At 36.4% G+C, this 23,583-nt stretch overlaps 4 protein-coding genes across 5 annotated transcripts; 1 reads left to right on the forward strand and 3 right to left on the reverse strand.

Moving 5' to 3' along the window:
• Positions 1–6,365: 6,365 nt before the first annotated feature.
• On the reverse strand, positions 6,366–8,060 carry LOC9317680 (haloacid dehalogenase-like hydrolase domain-containing protein Sgpp). Its single transcript, XM_021028923.1, has 4 exons — positions 7,918–8,060; positions 7,423–7,537; positions 7,151–7,302; positions 6,366–7,041 (listed from the first exon to the last, which is right to left on the reverse strand). The coding sequence occupies exons 1-4, from the start codon at positions 7,950–7,952 to the stop codon at positions 6,609–6,611; spliced, it is 735 nt and encodes a 244-aa protein (XP_020884582.1). The 5' UTR covers positions 7,953–8,060; the 3' UTR covers positions 6,366–6,608.
• A 239-nt stretch (positions 8,061–8,299) lies between these two features.
• Positions 8,300–10,501, reverse strand: LOC9317681 (annexin D4). The gene is made up of 6 exons (XM_021028924.1): positions 10,396–10,501; positions 10,108–10,283; positions 9,264–9,482; positions 8,965–9,186; positions 8,796–8,867; positions 8,300–8,711 (listed from the first exon to the last, which is right to left on the reverse strand). The coding sequence occupies exons 1-6, from the start codon at positions 10,439–10,441 to the stop codon at positions 8,496–8,498; spliced, it is 951 nt and encodes a 316-aa protein (XP_020884583.1). The 5' UTR covers positions 10,442–10,501; the 3' UTR covers positions 8,300–8,495.
• A 3,370-nt stretch (positions 10,502–13,871) lies between these two features.
• Positions 13,872–15,467, forward strand: LOC9317682 (annexin D3). Of its 2 annotated transcripts, none has more exons than XM_021029670.1 (6): positions 13,872–14,034; positions 14,120–14,265; positions 14,341–14,574; positions 14,658–14,855; positions 14,953–15,045; positions 15,134–15,467. In XM_021029670.1, the coding sequence occupies exons 1-6, from the start codon at positions 13,959–13,961 to the stop codon at positions 15,335–15,337; spliced, it is 951 nt and encodes a 316-aa protein (XP_020885329.1). In that variant the 5' UTR covers positions 13,872–13,958; the 3' UTR covers positions 15,338–15,467. The 2 variants fall into 2 exon arrangements, with proteins under 2 accessions (XP_020885329.1, XP_020885328.1); XM_021029669.1 differs by having other exon boundaries at positions 13,873–14,034; positions 14,658–14,870.
• A 319-nt stretch (positions 15,468–15,786) lies between these two features.
• Positions 15,787–23,403, reverse strand: LOC9315831 (intron-binding protein aquarius). The gene is made up of 14 exons (XM_002881570.2): positions 22,781–23,403; positions 22,587–22,676; positions 22,324–22,386; positions 21,991–22,077; positions 21,751–21,903; positions 21,521–21,657; positions 21,072–21,306; positions 20,779–20,889; positions 19,203–20,261; positions 18,856–19,113; positions 18,191–18,376; positions 16,926–18,080; positions 16,336–16,686; positions 15,787–16,254 (listed from the first exon to the last, which is right to left on the reverse strand). Exons 1-14 carry the CDS (start codon positions 23,195–23,197, stop codon positions 16,018–16,020), a joined length of 4,539 nt encoding a protein of 1,512 aa, XP_002881616.1. The 5' UTR covers positions 23,198–23,403; the 3' UTR covers positions 15,787–16,017.
• Positions 23,404–23,583: the final 180 nt, after the last annotated feature.

The following is a 23,583-nucleotide window of genomic DNA, read 5'->3' on the forward strand; positions in this document are numbered from 1 at the left end:
GAGCTGAGCGATACATGGCTACGTTGTCTTCACATATGATGGTCTTTGATGTTGTAGTAGCTGCGCCTTGAAGAAGGCTGCCTACGTACCCTTGGAAGGGATCAAACCACACGTAGTTCCTATTTATTGACCATGCCATAATCCGATCTTACCTGCATTAGCAAAACAAACTAAACCAAGGCAAACTAGACCTTCTTTGGTTAGATCAGTATAGAATAAACCCAAATAAAAAAAGTAGGAAGAATAAACTTTAAAATTTAACCAAACCTTCCTTCAAACCTTTCCAGTGCCTTTGGGTTGATCATGAACTAAATTTAGACAAAGGAGGTTCACGGCAAAACATATGTCTGGTCTAGTGTGGCTAGCCAAGTACATTAACGTTCCTATGGCACTGAGGTATGGCAGTTCAGGACCGAGAACTTCTTCCTCGTCCTTCTTTGGACCAAATGGATCACTATCCAATCCAAGGCTTCTCACCACCATTGGGCCTGGTCAATGGGCGGGCCTGGTCCTTATTAAATATCCTTGAGTACTTTTCAGTATATGCCTTTTAATGCACAAGGATTCCATTATTCATGTACTCAGGTTGTAATCTCAAACAGAACTTAATTATTGCCTAGGTCTTTCTTTTAGATATACTCAACTGTTTGGTCGATTATCCAGAGGTTTAAATTATTCATATACACTGCTATGATTACAAATCCTTTGTTTGCAAACCTCTTTATGAAAATATATGGACTAATGGGATTATTTATAACATTTCATACCCCCATTTGGTCTAAGTCCATGAAAGGATTTGTCCAGCCTTATGCAGTGATATTCTCGAGAATCTTTCTTATCTTTGAGCTCAATACCTTCTGGTAATCTCATATATATTATCCAGTGGACTTATATAAATATGCAGGCATTACATCCATTAGCCGCAAATCAAATCTTTTCCTTTATATAGCCAGACTTAGCATCCACCATAGGGGAGTATGTTTCTTCATAATCTATCCCCGGTCTTTGTGAGAATCCTTGTGCTATAAGCCGTGCCTTATATCTCACGATTTCATTATTCTCATTTCTCTTCTGTCCTACTGGTTTTTACATCGAATGGTGTCCTTAAGGTCGGATCAAACTCATTCCTTTTCTTAATGATGCTTAGCTCCACGTTTTATGGTCTTGTACCATTTAATCAATCAAGTCTTTGAGTGCACTCTAGTATAGACGTGGGCTCCTGATCCTCATTTATATTCATAAATTCAAGTGCTACCTTGCATGCAAAATCATCTTATGTCGACATTTCTTATATGTTCCATTATGTTCCAGACATGATATAATCGATTTGAGATTTATTATGGCCAGGACCTTTAATACTTTGCAGCTTGGCGTCCCAAGCTACATTATATGGTACCTGTACCTTAGAGCCGGCCGGCCTTATCTCCATGTCTGGGATGGTTTCCTTAGTAACCTCGGATTCCTATTGCACCTTTCTTTAATTTTCGAGGGTTTTTATCATTTGGAACTTATTGGTCTACCACGTTTCTTACGCTGTCTAGACTCTGTAGCAACTTGATTGTGTTCCTTGTGAACATCAATACGTACTGGTGCATTACAAGCTGGTATGTACGCTTTTATAACTCTCTTTGGGTCATCAAAGGAATCTAGCAATTCATTAGCTAGCTTTTGCAAATTTATTATCTTATGGACCTCTGAATCACACATCAGAGTCCGGGGATCTTGCCAATTTAAGGATGTTTGATTCCATGATATTTCTTTGACCAACTTGTTCGTCTCTCCACCTATAGTAGGAAATTCGGATTCATTAAAATGACAATCTGCGTATCTATCCTTAAATAGATCACCCATGGTTGGCTTTAGATACTTAATAATGGTGGGAGAATCAAATCCAACATATATTCCCATCCTCCGTTTAGGTCCCATTTTTGTTCTATGTGGTGGAGCAATCGGTACATATACGGCACACCCGAATGTCTTTAGATGGGATATGTCTGGCTCATGACCCGTTAATAATTGGGATGGCGAATATTTATGTTCACTGGATGGCCTTATGCGTATAAGCTCTGATGCATGTAAAACAGCGTGTCCCCAAGCGGCTACTGGAAGCTTCGACCTCATGAGTAATGGTCGAACTATCAATTGAATTCGTTTAATGAAGGATTCCGCTAATCCATTATGTGTATGTACATGTGACACGGGATGTTCCACACTTACCCCCATGGACATACAGTAATCATTAAACGCTTTGGACATGAATTCACCGGCATTATCTAGACGTATAGTCTTAAGCGGAAAATCTGGAAAATGGGCTCTCAGTCTTATGATATGGGCCAACAACCTAGCAAACGCTTAGTTTCTAGAGGATAATAAACAAACATGCGACCATCTTGTCGATGCATCAATGAGGACCATGTAATATCTAAATGTCCCGCATGGTGGGTGTATTGGTCCACATATATCCCCTTGTATCCTTTCCAGAAAGTTTAAGGTTTTTGTTGGGGTTGGATTCCACCCGCATTAAGTCCGAGCTAAGACACGGCACCTCGGGACCCATGACCGAGGTGGCTCGGGGAACGCTGACTTAATCAGCTAGGGATCACCGAACCGGTGCGGGTTCGATCACCAACCAGCTCGGGATCGATCATCAAACCAGCTCGGGATCACCGAACCGGCTCGAGATCAATCACCAGATCGGCTCGGCAAAATCATGGCTGAACCGGCTCGGGACATCTTGTATCGCCTCGGGAGCGGGACCCGATACACCACCTTACCCGAGCTGAACTCTCCCTTCGTATCGAGCTGACTTCACAAGACACCCCAGCCAAAGAACCAATGCACCCGAGGCGAAAGGAACGTTGTTCCTGAGCATGAATGCAGAAGACGTCCCGAGGCAAGGACTTAGTAAATATTCGCCTTCAGAGTATCATTTCTAAGCAAGGCATCATTTCCGATATACCCGAAAATGATAAGGGAGAATATTGAAGGATCAACTCAAATCAGGAAATCTTCCAAGAAACCCCGAAGAATAAGGAAACTATCCTAAACCCACGATATTCTAGGCCGACTTCAAGATAAATGGAAATCTTCCGAGAATATCGCTGGAGAGGCGGCTTACCATCCCTATATAAGAAGACTCAAGGTTCTCACAGAAGGGCAGGCAATATCGCTCTAGAATTTACACTACGCAAAGCTCTCACAGCACAAACATCTTTTTCTTTACGATCAAACTCTTGTACGATCAAAGACATCTTTTCCTTAATAATATCAAGAACACCATCTTTGGTATCAATCGATTCTGTCGTTCTTTGAGAATTCTCGCAAATCATATCCCTAAATTAAAACCCTAGACAAATCTCGATTGTGTTAGTTTCGACTTCCACAGTTTCTATATTTACCTTAGCCGGTGATGGCCTTATAATGAGTTTCCCTTGTGAACATGCTTCACACGTGAGATTCTTAGGGATAACTCTTTTCTCTTTTAGGGTGTGCCCCTTTGAATTAGTTATTAGTTTACGCATCATACTATGACCCGGATGGCCAAGCCGGTCATGCCATAAAGTGAATTTCTCGATGAACTCTTTGTTCATTGCCATATTAGCTTCGATCATATCGATTTTAGCATAGTAGAGACCAGTGGATAATGCGGGTATAGTCTCTAGGACTTTCTTATGTCCTTTGGTGATCTCAATTATATTTAGGAATTCTTTGTTCCCTTCACCCTTTGTTTCAATATGGAAACCATTCAATCTTATTTCTTTGAAACTGGGTGAATATAAGGCATCGCTTAGTTCAAGATGCGTGCCATTTGGTAAGAGAATATGGGCTTGGCCGTAGCCCTCAATAAGATTTGCTATACCCGCTATAGTGCTAATATTGGCATTTTTTCATTATGAGATTTAGAAAAATATCTCTTATCTTTTGTGTGGCTCCACTATCCACCACAAATATGTTCTTGTCCTCGGCCATTTCTTATATGGACAAGAATCATGTTTTAAACATAAAATAATATAAAATAAATTCAAGGAAATAACAATCAATGAAAACATAAAATGCAAAGAAAACATAGAGGTTTTGATGTCGAACTCAGATTTATCAACTTGATTCTTTTAGGCAATCAGAAGTCTCATACTCTATTAGATCATCTTGATCATGTTCACCATTTTTATATACCAAATGGGCTTTAGGATTCTTCCTTTTCACACTCTCTTGATAGAGGTCACAACGATGTTTGGAAGTCCTACATATCTTAGCCCAATGGTTTCCCATTCCACATCTATGGCATACTCATTTGGTCGAGTGTTGTGGTTTGGAAATACCACATCGTCCTCGCCCTCGACCACGGCCGGAATTGGGTCTACATCCACGGTTATAGTGGTTCCCACGGCCGGATGAGTTATAGTGGCCACAACCACGTCCTTTCCATCCACTACGGCTACAGCCGTATGGTCTATTACTTTAGACGTGGTTAGATTCTTTGGATTCTTTCTTATCCTCTGCGGCCTTATTGGCATCAGGTAATGGGGTTAATCTATGAGGTCGTAATTCACTGTTTTTATCAGTAAGTCATTATTTTGCTCATCTAGCAATAGACTCATCCACGGACTTATAGTCATGGATTATGAGACTCTCAATAAGATGGTGGCTAATATTGCCTTGTATCTATCTTTCTCTCTTGGCATTATTGCCTTATTAGATACATTCACCAAGTCCTTTTGACTTTAGGATAATCTTAGTATCCATTGCCCATTTTAAATAATTATCTCCTAAGAGATTTAGGGCAGTAAAATACAAGTTGTAATTCAACATCTACAAGGAAAAGTTTTGAGTCAAAATCATGTAATCGTTAGTGTCATGCGGTATTTGAGACCGAACCATGAATCGATTTACTTAGGGATTTGACTTTCCTCTTTTGCTTAGAATTAGATTTCCTCTTTTACTTAGGATTAGATTTCCTCTTTTAATTAGGGTTAACTATTCTTTTTCTTTTTAGGATTTACTTTCCTCTTTACTCTAGGATTAATTTTCCTATTTCACTTATGGTTTTAGATTTTTAAGATTTCCTATTTTATTTAGGATTTGGAAATTTTCTATTTCTTAAGGTTTTTCTATCTTGAATAGGATTTATGAATTTCCTAATTTAATTAGGGTTTAGAGATTTTCTATTTTGAATAGAATTAAGGATTTTCCTATTTACAATAGGATTTTAGGGTTTTTAAGATTTCCTATTTTAATTAGGATTTTAGGGTTTTTAAGATTTCCTATTTTAATTAGGATTTTTGGGTTTTTAGGGTTTTGCTTATTTACAATAGGATTATATTTTCTAAGGTTTCTAGGGTTCATGCGATTTTAGTTTTAGGATTTCTAACAACTTATGCATGTAATCAATCAAAGAAACAATCAATCTAACAACCTAAACAACCTCAATCAATCGATTATATTTTAGGGTTTTAGGTTTCCAATTCGATTTAGGGTTTTAAGGTTTCAGCCATGGCTAAGTGTTTTCGAGTTTGAGAGTTAGGTTTAAGCAATAACTTTCTAACAACTTAAACGAGTCAAGCAATCGAATCATACAAGCAAAAACAATCACTTAATCAATCATTATCCGTTTTTAAGATTTCGCTTTGCATTAGGTTCAAGTTCGATTTTTGGTCTTTAAGTTTTTAAGGTTTCGTTTTTACCTTTCACCAATTGGGGTTGAACGGATTGAACCGGGAGCTTAAGACCTCGGTAACTCACGCTAGGATGAACAGTACCGATGAACAGTGTCGATGAACAGTGTCGTCGTGAACAGTGTTTTGCGATTTTTAGGGTTAGGGTTGTTAAGAGCAAACTCGTGCTGATAACGTGTTATGAATCTCGTGTATTCTCTTATTAATGAATGAGGTTACAACTTATATATATACACAATAAGGGAGACAAATCCCAATTGGATTAGGAAACCCTAAAGCCCAAAGCCCAATAAGACTAACATAAACCGTCATTGGGCGAATCTTCTAGAAGATAGACATGGGCCTTCTAGAACATGGACATGGGCCTTCTAGAACATGGACATGGACCACGGTTATGGAGTCCATCCGTAATGTGGTTTACAACACTCGTTACTTTTTCCGGCGCCTTAATAATATTGATGAAAAAAGCTGTTTTGCGTTTTTGGGCTTCGAACTTTACCTACTTGGGCCATTATTTGTTGTATTTAAATGGAAACATAATTACATACTTACATCATTGTTACTTTCTTAATTTTTCATCTTTCATCTTTCCCTTTGCTAATTAACTCTTTTATTACATTAAAAGAAGGTATGGTAAAATCAAAGTTTTACTTTGCGGCTTTGCGCCATGGACCAAATATTCAAAAGCTGATATACCACACAAAACAACAAAATATCAATGAAAGTAAGCCAAAGATCCGAGCATATAGTTTATTGGTTTATGCAACTATTTCCGGATACAAATCTATCATTGTGCATGTATGATCAATACAAAATAATAATTGTCATCAACTCCCAAAGAATTATTCAACAATGATCATTGATCAACTAAGGCATAAGGTAAACTTCAGAGGCTGCTCATGCCTGTGTGGGCTCCATAAGCCAAACAAGTGAGACTTAAGAATTGTTATCAAGTTCTTCCAACACAGCCCACAGTTTTGGATCCGCATAGTTCTCGATGAGAAAAGCGGGTTTTGCTTGCACAAGCAGGCTTGCTGGATTACCTGTAGTAAGTCCAATCACAGGCATTCCGGCTGCAACTCCAGCTTTTATCCCAGAGATCGAGTCTTCAAACACTAAAGTGTGCTCCTTTGACACTTTAAGCACTTCGAGAGCCTTCAAGTAAGGTCCAGGGTGTGGTTTGGGATGTTCACATTCAGAGCCAAGAATCACTGCTTGAAAGAAATCAGTCAGACCAAGTTTTGATATCATGAGCTCTGCGTTTTCTTTTGGAGCGTTTGTAACCGCAGCTCGTTTCAATCCACGATCTTCGATCCATTTGGTCAGTTTTATAAGCCCATCAAGTGGCTTTATCTTTTCTGCAACAATTCTAATCAACAAGAAAAGAACAAACACAAAGTTAATTACTCCAAATTAACTCAAACATGAAACAAGCTTGTGATATTTAAGAAGGGAGGAAACACAGAACTATAGCTTACTTGCGATAAAGAGCTTCCTTCTCATCACAGAATTTTAACCCTCTTGAAACATCATCAGGGAACAGAATTTGAGCAATTTCAGAATTGTGTTTTCCAGCAATATTCTCAACAAAGAATTTCTCATCAATTGGGACACCATTGTTAAAACCAATCTGTGAATGATAGAAAGAAGCAAAATTGATTGACACAAGAACTTGACATAATTGAATCACAGTTTTTTAAAGTCTTGCTGCAGAATTAAAGATATGATGATATAAAGAAAAGGAAAGAACCTCTTGAAGCAGTTCTTGGAAGGCAATAAGGTGGATGGGATCTGAATCACAGAGTGTTCCATCAACATCAAACAGAATGGCTTCTAATGGAGCTAAATGTGACAGAGAAGGTTTGCTGCTTCACAAAAAAAAAATCAAAAGAGATTAACAATATCAAAAATCCTGAGAAATTGCGGTGAGATTGCATCAAAAGGATCAAACTTTGGATATATACCATAATCAAAAAGGTTTAAAGATTGAAAGCCAATTAGAACCATTCGATGTTTATCAACTAAAATCAAGAATTTTAGGCAACGAGTTCCATTGATCTTGGAGAAACATACACTAGCACAAAAATCACAGTTTTCTAACAAAAGTAACACAAAATCCTAGAAACATAGTGGAAGACGAAAATGGAAGCTGACGAATATATAGACGCAAGATCATGTATAAAAGAGATTATTGATGAGGAAAAAAAAAAAAAAAAGAGATTATTGACGATCAGACAAAGCGTACCTCTCAGAAGGATTAAGATCAGAAAAGCCATTCATTGTGATGAGACCCGAAGAAACACGGATCTGCGGTTGCAAAACAAGAAGAAAACAAATGGTTTTGAGAGATTTGTGAAGAAGAAACAAACAACAGAGAGAGTTTGAAGAATATTCAAGAGGACAAAACCAAAAAAGTATCAAATGGTCGTCAGCGGAAGATTCGGGGACTATTCTTCGCCACGTGTCACCCACATACTGCCGAAAATCATTAACATTAAACCGGTTTAAGGTGTAATTCGGTTGGAATCCTTAATTGGGTTTATTGGTCACATAGAATCTTTTAAGTAGGGTTACAAGTTTCACATAAAGAATCTTTTAAGTAGAGTTGTTTCAAGTTTCATTTCTGATTCATGCAACTTAAAATACCATTTTTATGGAGCTTAATCGCGAATTAATCACTCATTGTCAGCAACGACTTAACTCTTTATTACCAAATGGTATATAAAACGCAAATTTTGGAATTAGAAACATATAAAACCATAAAAGGGAAATGATAAATCTTCAATAACCAAAAGTTTTGGTAATAGTTTTCTCAACACGAAATCAATCGGATTTGGAGAGCAGTGTGAGCAAGAAATCTCTGTAGTTCCCTTTAATCTTCTCTTGGATTCTTTGAGCCAAAGTCTCACCATAAAGGTTATTGAACTCTTCTTTGATCTCATTCATCTCATCACTATGATCTGCTCTTGTAACAAACACTCTTGTCAACCATTTCTTGGTAGTCTTGTCTGCGTCTTTGTTCAGAGATGCATCCAAAATCTAAAACCAAATCACAACAAAACATAAACACAAACGCGGAAATTGGACGTTTAAAACAATCGCGATGAGAATATGGTTCCTTACCTTGCTGAAATACAGAGCCGGTTTGAGCAAACAAAGCAATGCTTCATTGAGAAGCGAAGACTGAGATACACCCTGATGATCAAACCACAAGATTTCATTAGCAAATATAATCAAAACATTGGGATATATACATAATATAACAAGTGAGTTGTTGTTATATTTATGTTACCCCAAGAAGATCAGAGCCTTTGATTTCATTAAAATGTTTGTAGAGATGTTGGAGATGAAGTTTGCTTCTTGTGGTCAAAATCCTAACAACCTCATCCTTTTCCACGACTTCTTCGCCCGAAGAAGCCACTGCTTCGGCCAGAATCTTAGCCTCCGATTTGGCAGAATCATCCTTCACCTTATTCCCTTCATATCTATAAGCACTCACGAGCCCCACAAGCAACTACACAACACAGAGACAATGAGTAAGACAAGAGAAGTTTGAAAGAGACCAACACTAGTATATAAAATAATATTGACCTTGCGATGAGGACCGTGGACGTGAGAGGCAATGTCTTCTTCCATTGATTGGTCGAAAAGAGAGTGATAAGCTTTGCGTGCACCGAGGAGATCCTCAGCGGAGCGTGTGCATGAGACCTCAACGATGAGGTTGTAAGCTTCTTCTCCTTTCTTCAATGCTTTCTTCACCAACCTTGCGTCTCTCTCCCATGGATGCATCGCCCACATCACCACCGCATTCTACACATCATACACAAAACTGTTAGAATATTCTCTAGCAAAAGTGGCGATGATTCAATACTAGAATGTGTGTTTTCTTTACTCATTGTCAAATGTTTTTGAAGTAGAATGTGAGTTTTATTTATTCATTGACAATTGGTTTTGAGATGAAACCATGATCCCTAGCAAAACAAAATCATCATCATATCCGTTGATAATTGAATCATCGTCAGTTTGGGAATTTCATGTAGGAAAATCATTGGTTTAATTTTTCAAAAAATGTTTCAGAGTATTTATTACATAATAGAAAAATCAATCAATAAATAAGGAAAATAAAACCAGCTGCATTCATTATTTTGTTAAATAGTTTCTCTATTAATTTACTTTAACCAAAGCAATTTTTTAGAATAGTTTTTTTTTTTTTTTTTGTAATTAAACCGTGATATATGGTTAGTTTTATACTTTTATTAGGTAAAAACAACAATTGATTTATTATTAGGTTTGACCCCCAAACAAAAGATTTATTATTAGGTAAAAACATTTAGAAAATGTAAAAAATGTATAGATTTAGCAAGGATAAACTAAATAAATAAATAAGAGAAATTAAGCTGAAAAAAAAAAAGAATAATGGAAGAAAGGAACTGACATTGAATCGAGAGAACTCAAGCTTGAGGTGTCTGACGAAGTGATCATGGCATTTCTCAAAAGCTCTTTCTTCATCTTCCACAAAGAAACTTTTGCTTGCTTTCCTAAACAATTTTCTATGCTCCTTTTGCGATTTCCCCAATGTGCTTATCAATGCGTTCTCATCAACTCCCATCCCTATAACAACAATGTTTTTTTTTTTAGTCTTTCAATCTCAATTCCAAATCATTAATTCTTGTTTTCCACAAATCATATTCCACAAAAATCACTGATTAATGATTAGAATTACCTGATATGGCTTCAGTGAGGCTTTCGAACTCGAGAGGAAGAGCCATCTTCTTGCAGTTCTTTTAGTGTTTTTTGTTTTCTGTGGAAATCTATGGAAGATGGACAAGACGTTTTATATGATGATTAAGGGTAATGTTGTGGTTTATGAAGTGAGACGAGGGTTTTTTCGGTATTTCAAAACCAGATTTAAGACAAAAGCTAGGGGTATTGTTGTAACAAATGAGTAACGCCCACGAAATTAATTGCATAGGTTAACAACTGTTTACGTAAAAGGAATTACACACTTCAGTAAGTTCAAGACAAATTATAACTTACTGTTTTTTTTTCGTTTGTCTTAACTGGAATTTATTTAGTTTGACCACTATATAAATTCTACTTACAGTTTTCAAAGATGTACTTATCTTTTCAATTGGACGTGGTCTAAACATTGAATTAGGAAAATTGCAACAAAAATATTATGATCCTAAAAAGCTATAAAACAAATGAAACCCTTTAGCAAAAAAAAAAAAATTGCAACAAAGATAGAGTCTAGCCAAATGAAAGTTTCTTTAGTAAAACTATTAAAGCTTGTTTAGTAAAAAAGGTTTAAATAGTAAAGGATTATATTTTTTAAAGAAAACAAAGAAAGTGAAAAAGTTATTTGGACAAATTACGTTTCTAGAAAATGACTTAATTATCCAAATCTCTCAAAATCAAATGCAAAGAGCAAATTTTAATACATAGCAAAGTGATGGTTAAGGATATGATCATATATAAAATTAAGATCCATGTGGATCTTTGAATAGCTCAAATCTGTGATAATCAATTGTAAAAGTCAACTAATTGTAATCTCACTGAATCAACAAAATAGATAAGTCGATCGTGTTGGTGCCAAAACAACGTTATTTTACTGCCAAACACACATGGACCTATTACAGAAAAATAATGGTTTCGAATATCATGGGGAAAGGAGACAACATATCTCTGCTTCTCTGTTTTTTTCTCCTTTGTATCTTCTTCTCTTAGATTAAATGCATTCTTGAAAGAATATTCAATGCGTTTCTCATTATGTCCAAACTCCAAACTGTCCCATTTCATAAATTATGCACACAATTGTCGATGAGAAGCCTCAATCACATTTGCTTCGCATTATTGTGAGACTAATAATTAAGCTTATTTACTATTATTATATACAGTATTCAACAAGTATATATCACATGGTTTTTATAGATTATTGCTGAATATCTGACATTGAGGAGATTGTACAACCACTACATGTGTCGTTTAGCCAAACAAATAATTTGGTCAACCAATTAAGATCCGGTTTATAAATACGAGAACTATTATAAGAGATTTATATATCAAAACGTGTTTGTTCAACTTTCGCTAACGCTTTAGCCAGACCCGTGCCAAGGAATTTTAATGCCATAGACGAAAAAATATAGTTTCATATTTAAATAAAATATTATACACATAACAAAAATATATTTTACTGTTTAAAATTTAATAATAAATTTACAAAATTTTAAGCAAAACTTATAAAATAACTTATGAACAAAATAATTATAAAACAAAACAAAAATAGAAATTAGGTTAATTATAACGTGTAGTCTAGTAATTTGTATTTGTGTCATTGTTATACAAACGGTATAATGTATGTTGTTAACAAAACAAAACATAATTTTGGTAGTTAATAAAAATCTAATATACTAAAGATAAAGTTGGATAAAGATGATTACCATAAATGAAGCTGGTAAAGAAATGAGAAAAAAATATTTAATGAGATTAAAAGAAAAACTGAGAAAATAAGACTTTAAGTTATTGCTTAAGTGTGGAAATTTAAGATTCTTTGTATATATTGCACATTATACTACTTTCCTTTATTATTTGTATTAATCTCCCTAAAGTTATTGCTTCAATAGTACTTATATAGTTATATGATAAACACAATTAACAAATAAAGCCTCTTAGATTTTTTATAAAATTATGCAACGTAGGCGAGTGTTTCTTTATTTCTTTAATAGGCACGGCTCTGGCTTTAGCTGTTTAATTAGCATGTTCCTCGTAGTAACCCTTACGTCAAATCTCTTCATATTTTATTGTGTGTCATAGACTTGCGTATATCAATACATGTCAGGATACTTAAGAATATAATTTGAATATTAATCACGAGATAACTCACTGTCACTCATTAAAAAAAGAGGTTGCAAGACTACGAGATAACTCACTTATTGGGATTAAGAAAGAGTGAACCATTTATCAACCTACGTGAAGATATCGGCACTTTGATGTCAGGGTCGATTCACGTTTTTTTTAACATTAGAGTGATCAGTGATTTCAGAAGACATATTTGAATACTAGCAAATCTAGATGGAAATAAATAAATGTTACCAATAACAAGAAAATATGTACGTATATGTAAGTTTTATAATCTACTACACACGAATTGCCATCGAAGGATTAAATTCTTGAGTTTTTTTTTTTTTTAAAAGACAAGTTCACGTTTTACACGACGAGAGGACTTGCAACAATTTGGAGGACAGACAGCTGTGTTGAGCCCCTATCATTTGTAAATCGCAATCTATTTATTTATTTGATTTTGGTTATACTTAGACATCACTCATAAGATCCCATCATGTTCCTTATCTTAAATGTTATTTCTATTGCGCACATGTCACACAGTGACACATACAGATTAGACAGTTGACTACAACATATACTGTTGGTGTTATGAATATTCAAATTACACATTCAATATAATTAGGAAATATCATTAAATTTGACATTGCTCTTCGATCGGAAGATTATCGAATAACATTTAGATTTTTTTTTTGTGTTTGTTCAATAAATTACAGCTTTTTCCTTTTAATCTATTATTGAAATGAACATTTAGAATTGATATTTCTCAAACCTAACTATTGTCAAAATATACTTTTATGTAAATACTAAAGTACAAATGAGCTCATTATTGTAGTAATATATAAATTTATTAATTTAAGATATTGTTAACTTCCTCATCAAAACCATCTATTTTGTATTTTTCCATTTATTTATCATTCATTTGTTTGAGACCTTATTTTATTTTTTTAGTATATATAGAATCATAAATTTTTTTCATTATATATATATATATATATATATATATATTATATGTTAAATTCCTCATTAAAACCATTTATTTTCTCTAAGTCCTTTTGTTTATCATTTATTTGCAACCTTACAAAAACATTAAATACGAAATATTTTGGGTTAATTGGTAAGTAGTATTATGTAGATTTTGCAAATAGTTTTTTTTTTTTTTCTTTTAAATAGTTAAAGAAAGAATACTACTGCTCATCAATACACAACTAATATTGGACCATAATTAATAAATGTCCTCCAAAACTAAAATCTCGACAGAAATAGGCTAATTACGTCATTACAGTTTCGTCTTCGAGGGGTATTTATGTCAAACACCATCCCCTGCTTCATAATTAATTACACCTAAGTTAATAACTCAAAAAAAAACTAAAACGGCTCCAAATAAAAAAAAAAAAACCAAAAGAGAGAAAGAGAGAGACCAAGAAACAGAGAGATTCTCTCAAAATGGCCACCATTAGAGTACCAAACGAAGTTCCTTCTCCAGCTCAGGATTCTGAAACTCTCAATCAAGCTTTTCGTGGTATGTTACATTCATACACGCAAGCATTTGTTGTGTGATTAATTCGATGCATTAACGAATAATTCTCTGAATCAAATTTTCGTAGGATGGGGAACAGATGAGAAGGCGATTATACGAGTTTTAGGACAAAGAGATGAGAGCCAAAGAAGGAGAATCAGAGAAAGTTACAAAGAGATTTATGGCAAAGATCTTATCCATGATCTCTCCTCTGAATTGTCTGGTGATTTCATGGTAATTAATTCTCAACATTTTTCAATAGATAAGAGAGTTTAGAGTTTTTTCTTCTCAAAACATGTGATTTTGCAGAAAGCTGTGGTTTTGTGGGCGTATGATCCAGCTGAGAGAGACGCAAGGCTTGTGAACAAGATTTTGAAGGATAAGAAGAAGAAGAAAAGCTTAGAGAATTTGAAGGTTATAGTAGAGATCTCTTGCACAACTTCTCCAAACCATTTGATTGCTGTGAGGAAAGCTTATTGTTCTCTCTTTGACTCATCACTTGAAGAAGACATTGCTTCTTCTCTGCCTTTTCCTCTTGCAAAGGTCTTTGTTCTTTTCATAAACATTTCATTTTTCATAATTAGATATGAGAATCACAAAAGTTGATGACTTGATGATGATTACAGTTTCTGGTGACATTGGCAAGTTCATTCAGATATGAAAAAGACAAGACTGATGCAGAAGTAGCTACTATTGAGGCGGCTATGCTACGTGAAGCCATAGAGAAAAAACAATTAGATCATGATCATGTCCTGTACATATTAGGAACGCGTAGTATCTACCAGCTCAGAGAAACTTTTGTTGCTTACAAGAAGAACTATGAGGTCACAATTGATGAGGTTCAGATTCATGGTTTGGTTAGGTCTCATGGGTTTGGTTTTATTTTCCTTGATACTATAACATGTTGTGTTGTATGGACAGGATGTTGATGGATGTCCAGGAGATGCTGATCTGAGAAGTCTATTGCAGATGGCAATCTTGTGCATTGATACTCCTGAGAAACACTTTGCAAAGGTACTAAACATTTGAGCAAGAGTAGACCATCAAAAGTATTTTGAAGGTGTTTTGTTTGTTCCTTAAGTTTGTGTTTTTGATTTGGCAGGTTGTAAGAGATTCGATTGAGGGTTTTGGAACAGATGAGGATTCGTTGACGAGAGCGATTGTGGCGCGTGCAGAGATTGATTTAATGAAAGTAAGAGGAGAGTATTTCAACATGTACAATACAAGCATGGATAACGCTATCACCGGTGATATTTCTGGAGACTACAAGGACTTCATTATCACTTTACTTGGATCCAAAATCTGATCTTTCTTTCGTTTCTTTTTCAGTTGTTATATTCTTGGCTTTGCTTGTGACTTGTATAATCAATGATTTGTATTCCAACTCCAGTTTGAACTGTTTAAAAAATAATCAAATTTCTCTTTGCATTTTAAAATCAAATCAAACTGCTTTTAATTTTGTTCTCAAAGTACTTAAAACAAAGAAACAAATGAGTCAAAAACGGCTTACACAGCTCATCACCTCTGCTTTGCTTTATTATTGTCTTTGTAGTGAAACGGCTAAGCGTATGCAAAAGACTGATATACCCTTCTGTGTAACGACTATCCTCTCTGACTGGTCAGCTCAAGCTTGTTTTGGAGGATTCAGACGCAGACCTATGCGTGGGAGTGAATCCCAGCTCTGTCTCGAATTCCTTTTAAGTTACTTAACATAACTACTTTCATGGATAATATGATCTCAACATGTACCAAAGATGAAGGATAAATAAGACAGCTTGAAAACTCAAATAGAAGTTACAAAAAGTTGGTGAGGAAAGAATTGTCAGACAATGCTACTTTTTCCTCTGTGTCATATATCACTTACCAGAATTTACTCAAATTCAGTAAATATTTCTTACAGTAGCAACAAATTCCCTCATGTTTCAAACATCAACTCATTTGTCACCATCCGAGTGGATACATTTGATATTCCCAGTTTGATTTGTCCTAATTCTTCTCATCAGCCTTTCCATTCTCACTGCTAAATCCATTATTGTCCACCTCCATTCCAACCACCTCCTTCGATAATTCTCCGTCTATGTCTGGAGCTTGTTTTATCTGCTGCATATTTTTCTCAGATTCATCACCATCTACAGCTCCTACTACTGAATCACTCTCCATGTCGTGATTACCATCTTCCATCTGTGGCATGTTGTTCTGGTATTGCTCATACACTCCTTGTGCCTAACCAATGCATGAAACAAATCACTTTCCAAATAAATACAAAAAGTTCAGTTATCCAAGCAAGCAGATTGTGTCTGTTACCTGGTAGAACTGGTTCATCCTATCGTGAACTATGTGTGCCATTTCTTCAACATCATGAACAAGATACGGATTTCCAACTTCCTCAACAGCACGATCTGTATACGTTGTGTTCTCATTAAGATTGAGTCCGAGCCGATCGGGTCTTTGAAGAAGAAGTTGAAAAGTTGGTTGCAGCTCATAGCACTGTTCAAAGAGAGAACGGCGGCAGAACACATACAAACCGAGCCTAGCACGTGACATTGCAACTACCAACCTTCTTACATCACGTAGATGACCTACAAAGCGTGTCCGTACAAGAGAGAGCAAGATAAAATCATTCTGTTGCCCTTGGAACTTGTCCACTGTCGTCACCTGAGGAAACATAATTAGAACAGTCAAAAGACAAAACTAACTCTGAGATAACTTTCTTAGGGTGGGGGGCATTGCATACCAAAAAAACAAAATCGCAACCTAACTGCCTAGATCCATACCATACCGAAATGTCTTTATTATATGCACATAATGTACTATCTCGTCTTCCTACAGGTAGATCCCAATACAATCCATATCATATCAACAACTAATAAAAATACTTCAGTAGGATATTTTACCTTGCTCGGCGGGCCAATGAATGGATATGGAACACATCGACGGTTGATAACATCACGGATTAAGAGCTTCTGACCATTATATGTTGTCAATATTGATATCTTATTCGCAGGATATCCTAACAATCTCATGTATATATAGACACTGACGATATATTCAGCTTCTCCCTGATTTTGATAAAACCATGGAGATGGTGTCGATTCTCCTTTCCCCTCATAATCAGGCACATTCACCAACTGATATTCATATGAGAATCCAGCATTTGCTCTTTGGAAGATGGGTGCTTCCTTAACAATGGAAAGGTCTCCTAAATCTCTGTATCTCCAGTTGTAAAGTTTGGCTAAGGTTGGCCTGGCTCTTCCTTGAGCATTGAGCTCAATATAAGGAATACCAAGACGAACAAACCTCGTAAACAAACTCTGATCCATGTGACTATATTTCTGGAAAGCCATATTCTTCACCACGGGAGGCAGCTGGTGGTGATCACCAATCAATATACAGCGCTTGAGTCGTGCATGACCATCTTCTTGCCTCTGAAGCAACATTGGTATGAAAGTTTCAATTTCCAAAATCTGAGCACTTTCTTCCATCAATAAGTTATCATATTTGAACCCTAACTGAAGAAAATCTCTCCTCTTTAATGCCGCATGAGTACACGTCATTGCTACAATCTTTGCTTGTTTGGTCATCAGATAATTTGCTCTATCAGCAGTTGACTTGAGTAGTTCAAAGGCCCTACACTCTTCTAGCTCTTGGAACACAGTCTTGAGATGAGAGAAACAACCTTTAGCTGCCCTCATGTCTTTCTCAAATGACTCCCCACTAAATACAGGTTTAGGGGTGTCTGAGAAGAAATCTTTGAACGGGAAGCGATCTCGAACAAAAGATTGATTGTCTTCATTACCTGCACAAGCAGCGAGAAACAACTCCCAGCGCGAGTATACATGAAGCAACCAGAAATATCCAGCTGTTTCACAAGTATATCCTACATCCTCTGGAAGCTGAAGAGATCTTCCTAGTCTCTCAACCTCATTAAGCAGTTCCAAACGCCGAACAAGCATGGCATTGACACGGCCTTGTCTGCTAAAGTCAAGATCAGTGGCAAGCTCTTGTTCACCTTGACCCAAACGAAGTAGATACCGCGCTGGTACATCCCTCTGAATAAAAAAAAATCCATGTAGCATTTGTCTCTCAGAACTCCGTCAAACATGTAAAACATTAAATATGACTCCATATGATAACAAAAGCAAAAAGATGCCAATAGTACCTCCATTATCTTCTCAAAAAGATCATTCAAAGCCTGATTTGAATGAGTGATTATCAAGGTCCTCTGAGAAGGACAGTTGTGGTATAGAACATTCAAAATTTGCACTGCTGTATCAGTCTTTCCGGTACCTGGTGGGCCAACCACCATAGTTAGCCCAGGCTGAATACCAGAGATAATTGCTCCAACCTGCAGGAATATAGTAGGCATGGACATGGTTTAGTTACAAGTTGCAAAAAAGATCCATATTTTGAATCCAAAACCATATGTTTGGCATATTTCTCATTCTCATCCAAACCATCATGAGGGAAAAAAGTGCTTTTGAACATTAGGTAAAACTTTCTCCAAATAAAATAGAATGGTGTGGGAACAATATTGACCACTCAAATCGATCAATGACCAAATGATTTACTTAACCATGGAAATAACAGGTGCAAAATTTTACATGGGTTATAAGTGTAGGTACCAAATATAATAAGGCGACATAAAGATGATGAATAGTATTCTCATATGACATGATTGTTAAGTATAAGGATTCTAAGATAATAAATTTGTCATCATTCAAAAAAAATTAGCAAGAATAACGAAAAGTTGACATGTATAGCACAGCACGACTATATAAAAACCAAATCAGCATACGGTGCTTAGGATGTAGAACAAAGTAGTACCTGTGTAGGTGTAAATTTGACAGAGTTCTGCTTCGGCTGGTCCTGAGGATAAGGCCCTGGGTCAGGTGGGGTATATGCCTCAACAATAAGTTTCTCCTTCGGGGAAGCATCCACCATATTAACATTGTCTGCTGGATTGACTTCAGATATCTTGTTTCCAGAAATAGCAGCATTTCCTTTTAGTGTCTTTGGAAGAGTGATTCGAAACGGAGGACTTGGATCCAGAGCTTCAGCACCTTCAGCATTGATGAAAGATACCTAATATGCACGAATTATTAGAGACATGGAAAACGAACCAGTTCTAGTCTTCTAGATCACATCATATACAAAAGAATATAAGTACTAACCTCATAATCTGGAAAACTTTCACTGAGATGATTTGCATCAAGGAAAGTATCTTTGAAGTCCACTGTTTCCAACAGGTTTGGCATATTAGGCCACTGTGCAGCAGAAGGGTTGCCATACCCAAGAAAAACATTATGCAGCCACTCCGGCACAATGCAATATTCATTCATAAGATCTCTGATAGATTCCAGAATAGCCTTGAAGTTGTTCTCCTTTGGTTTCCTCCTCATTAGCACATTAAATGTGCCATACACATCCTCAGCACCTTTTTCAGCCATGTCTGTAACATCTATATGATACTGTGCAGCATCTAAAGCAACAGTCACAGTCCTCATTTCACCTTTTGGGGGCTTCCATTCATCCCGTTTAACTCTTCCAGTAAAATCATTCATCAGATTACCCTCCTCATCGCGGATATTGATGATTTCACAGCCACGAACATACTGAAGCCCGAGCCTCTGTGGTACTGTAGCTTTATCAGCTTCATCAGGACCTAATGGCTCAAATGAAGGGCGTATACAAAGCAAAAACAATACGTCATGCTCTTTAAGGGAATTCCATTCAGATCTTATCTGCGTTCTGTAACTTTTAATACTGAAAGTAACTTCTGCAGTCACAGATGAAGGTTTCTCTTCTCCAATATTAGGCTGTTTCACCTGAGCGATTTTGAAATCATTAATAGGAACCGCCATTCGTGACCAACCACGAAAAGCAGTGTCTCCCTCATTATTTATATGTGCAAGAAGATGTGGTACAGCTTCTTGTATATCTTCCCGAATCTCATAGGTGGATTCTAGACGGAAGAGATTGAAGTTTCTTAGGAGATAATCATGGAGTGTTAGAAACTGAAGATTAAGCTTTGGAAGAGCAAGGCAACCTTCCCCAGAATAATTAATGCTTGGAATAACACTTTCGTCCCACATGATTTGCTCATTTGGGTACAAAGGCAGGGCGTTTATTGCTTCTTTCTGAGACTGTTGCTTCTCAAAAGAGGAGACAACGACTTCAGTCAGAAAATCCTTACTATCTGCCCAAGGATCATGTCTTGAAACCAGTTTGAGCTGCACCAAAGCAAATGAAAATGAGAACCAATGTAGGTGGCAAGGTGTATAATTGTCGTAAGTGAATTTCTAAGGCAAACAAAAGTATATTTAAGAAAAATACTAAAATTAGCAACAGCGAGAAGCAAATACAGTTACATATGTCCTTTCTAATCTATACAGGCACAAATACATCTCTTCACTGATTTCTCAAGCTACTCAGCGTAATACTGCAATGGGAATTCACACAAGTAGATATACAACTTCTACATTTGTGTCAACCCATAGATCTTTTAGCATGACAACTTGGACTTTGTATTGTGTTTTTGCTAACCATTTTGCCAATTATATTCACTGAAAGCTCACAACTATAAGACCCTTAGCAAAATGAAACTGGCAAAAATATATGATCAGCATAGAATTGCCTCAGCAAGATTCCATAATGAGATCCTGAATTCCCATGCAGAGTTTGTATTTAGATGTGCAAAATTAATATTTTTCACATGTTAACCTACAAGATAAGCTTTCCAGTATATACCTTTGAGCAGACAACATCCCTTAAATCTTCAAGAGAAAGCACCGACAATCTCCTCCGGAGATCAGAACTCTTGTGAACCGAACCAATGTTAGCCAGAGACAGATCTTGCAACTGAAGCAAACCAGATAAAAACAAATGTGAGAGTTTAGAGAAGCGTTCCCCCAAAAAATATTAGAGAATAAGGAAGAGTGTAGATCGAATCGATGACTTCAAAATCCTACAGTAACATAACAAAAAAACCTAGTAGACAAAACTAACTATCTATTAATTAAACATGATTACCAGGACATTACCTTAGGTATTTTCTTAAAGGCAAGTAGCTGAAACGCCATAAAACGATCATAATGAAATTGAAGTGCTTCATCATCAGTTAATTGTGTTCCATCATGATCCTTTATCTCAAACTTTTCGTAGAACTGTAACAAGTCAACTAGTTGGGCGAAAAGCTTCCCCTTTTCATGTTTGTATAGGGCACTCAGTCGACATTTGGCAACAACTGCTATATCCGCCACAAGAGGTCTTAGGTATCTGTAATAATCAAGATGAAGAGATGGAGATAGAAAAAATTAAAGTCCAGTAAATGAATGGTTCAGAAATGGACAGTATAGAATGATCCAGCGTATCAAGACTAAGACCTATATATTATTAGACACAAAAAGAGAACCTAGAATGCAAAATACAGGTTTTGATATTTTCGTCTACTTATAACTTGCATAGAGGTCCCGGAGGGAAATATTATTACCTTCTGGTTGGAAGTTGGTTCAGCATGTCAATGAGAAATTCCATGAATCTTTCACAATATAAGACAGAAGAATCATCGACCAATTGAGACCCAGCAGTATCATCAACCTCATCCGCAAAAACCCCATGATCAAGCACCTGTAAAGAACATTATGAATTATGCATAACTATGCAAGCGATATATTTGACGAACATTGACCACTACAACCCAATAAAAACAGGCCTATATACCTCGACAAATTCTTCTATTATGCCTCGAACAAAATTTGCTTCAGGTGATGAGGATAGATCAAATTTCTCTCCCTTTGACTTCGCCTCAGCTGCCCATTTCTTTGATGACCTCTTCCATTTTTTTATTAGATCAGGTTGAAGGCAGAGCTCCATCTACAGTTGTGAAAATATGACGATATCAGAGCAACTACAAAATATTTTCACCATCCTTAACAAAATCCATGTGAAGGCATCCCCCACCTGGAAACGTCCATAAGACAAGCTGTGCCAAGATTGTAATCCTGCTAGACTTAGAACAATCTCATTAACCACCGCGTCTTCCAAACTCTGTAACATCACACAGTCTAGAATATTGAAGAAAACAAAATAGCACAAGGATATAAATTGTGTACAAACATGAATAAAAAGGTTGTCCACGTGAAATAAAAATCTTGGCAGACAATTTACTGAGTAGAACACAGCTATATTGTCTGCGCTTACATGTATTAATTTTCTGATCTGAGCCAGGTGCAATAGCATTCTAAAATACATACAACCTACATAACAAAATTATATGCAAGAAACGGAACAAACCTGGAAAGCATTAATCATGAAGACCAAATAATTTGTCTTCTCAGCAATAGTCAAGTCTCTTCCCTACAATCGTAAGCAAATGAAATATGAATATACAATTGGTTTAGCATTTAGCAATCGCTGATTATTATTTATCACTATGCATCCAAATATATAGCAATGTCAAAGCCAGGTATAAGACAATGTTTATAAATCACAGGTACGAACCAAATTATCAAAAACACTAGAATCACAAAAACTAAAACAACAGGTAGAACACAAACCACTTTAAGGCGAAGAACCTTCTGAAGAAACTTTTTGAATAGATCGTCCCGATCATGAAAGCAAATCCAAGCTGCCACATTCTCCCGGAACTACAAAGCATGAAGCAATGTTAAACTTCATTGTTTGCAAACTCCAACGATAATGATTAATCATTCACCAACAGTCAAATACAAAAGAGAGCAAGATTAGTTACCTTCTCGTTAATCATAAGAATCATAGACATGACATGCTCAAACGTAGCCGTCTCAGGGTCAAAATTCGGCCATAGATAGTTCTCCAAATACTGACTCACTTCCAAAATCATAACTCGCTGAAGTGGAACCGGTTTACGACCACTAGTTACCTTAAGCTCCGTCACATAAATCTCCTTCACAACCTCCGGATCGAAAGGTTTCTCCGGTAGCTTGCCTCCAGTCTTAATCCAGCTCTCCTCAGCGATTTTCGTTAACCTATCTTGCTGAATCTCCGATAAAGTGATGGAGCTCGGTAAATTGGATCCAGGCTTTGCTTCTAGTGGCTTCTCAGCAGGATGGCTAGGTAACTCCAATGGATACTCCGCCACTCTGTGGCGTTTGAAGTCGTACGTACCGGTTCCATAGACCTTCGTCATTTCTCTCACGCGAAAGCTTCTTGTTCAGAGAGAAGTCAGAATCAAGACATACAGAGAAGAAGAGGTTCAGAGAGTGGAGAAGAGTAAGTTGGGATTTTTAGGGCTTAAGCCTCGCGGAGGTGAATCTCAACGACGTCGAAGATAAAAGGTGGTGTTTAGTATTTACGACCCGAACCGACCCGACTGATGCTAGTTTAGTTCCAGCTGGACTTGGGCCGAGATTGGGCTAAAAGTGTTTATATTCTGGACTAGATCTAGCAATAATCTTAACCGAATCGATTCAAAATTGATCCAATACTAAAACCGAATTTCTTATGATTAAAAACAGTATAATGTAATTCACTAATTTGTACCAAATAAACCTAACCGAGTCCAAATTTCGCATA

This window comes from Arabidopsis lyrata (genome assembly GCF_000004255.2).
Source record: "Arabidopsis lyrata subsp. lyrata unplaced genomic scaffold ARALYscaffold_4, whole genome shotgun sequence".
Classification (NCBI taxonomy): Eukaryota; Viridiplantae; Streptophyta; class Magnoliopsida; order Brassicales; family Brassicaceae; genus Arabidopsis; species Arabidopsis lyrata.

What these genes read in the sequence shown, in the direction of transcription:
- LOC9317680 (XM_021028923.1), bottom strand. Translation starts at nt 7,952, where the DNA reads ATGAATGGCTTTTCTGATCTTAATCCTTCTGAGAG. An exon ending in GATCTTAATCCTTCTGAGAG is followed by an intron (nt 7,538 to 7,917) that starts GTACGCTTTGTC and finishes TTTGTGAAGCAG; the next exon opens with CAAACCTTCTCTGTCACATT. An exon ending in AAGGAAGCTCTTTATCGCAA is followed by an intron (nt 7,042 to 7,150) that starts GTAAGCTATAGT and finishes CTTGTTGATTAG; the next exon opens with AATTGTTGCAGAAAAGATAA.
- LOC9317681 (XM_021028924.1), bottom strand. Translation starts at nt 10,441, where the DNA reads ATGGCTCTTCCTCTCGAGTTCGAAAGCCTCACTGAAGCCATATCAG. An exon ending in TTGAGTTCTCTCGATTCAAT is followed by an intron (nt 9,483 to 10,107) that starts GTCAGTTCCTTT and finishes TATGATGTGTAG; the next exon opens with AATGCGGTGGTGATGTGGGC. An exon ending in CGGCTCTGTATTTCAGCAAG is followed by an intron (nt 8,712 to 8,795) that starts GTAAGGAACCAT and finishes ATTTGGTTTTAG; the next exon opens with ATTTTGGATGCATCTCTGAA.
- LOC9317682 (XM_021029669.1), top strand. Translation starts at nt 13,959, where the DNA reads ATGGCCACCATTAGAGTACCAAACGAAGTTCCTTCTCCAGCTCAGGAT. An exon ending in AATTGTCTGGTGATTTCATG is followed by an intron (nt 14,266 to 14,340) that starts GTAATTAATTCT and finishes GTGATTTTGCAG; the next exon opens with AAAGCTGTGGTTTTGTGGGC. An exon ending in TGCCTTTTCCTCTTGCAAAG is followed by an intron (nt 14,575 to 14,657) that starts GTCTTTGTTCTT and finishes TGATGATTACAG; the next exon opens with TTTCTGGTGACATTGGCAAG.
- LOC9315831 (XM_002881570.2), bottom strand. Translation starts at nt 23,197, where the DNA reads ATGACGAAGGTCTATGGAACCGGTACGTACGACTTCAAACGCCACAGA. An exon ending in GGGATGTTGTCTGCTCAAAG is followed by an intron (nt 20,262 to 20,778) that starts GTATATACTGGA and finishes GCTTTGGTGCAG; the next exon opens with CTCAAACTGGTTTCAAGACA. An exon ending in TCAAATTTACACCTACACAG is followed by an intron (nt 18,377 to 18,855) that starts GTACTACTTTGT and finishes ATATTCCTGCAG; the next exon opens with GTTGGAGCAATTATCTCTGG.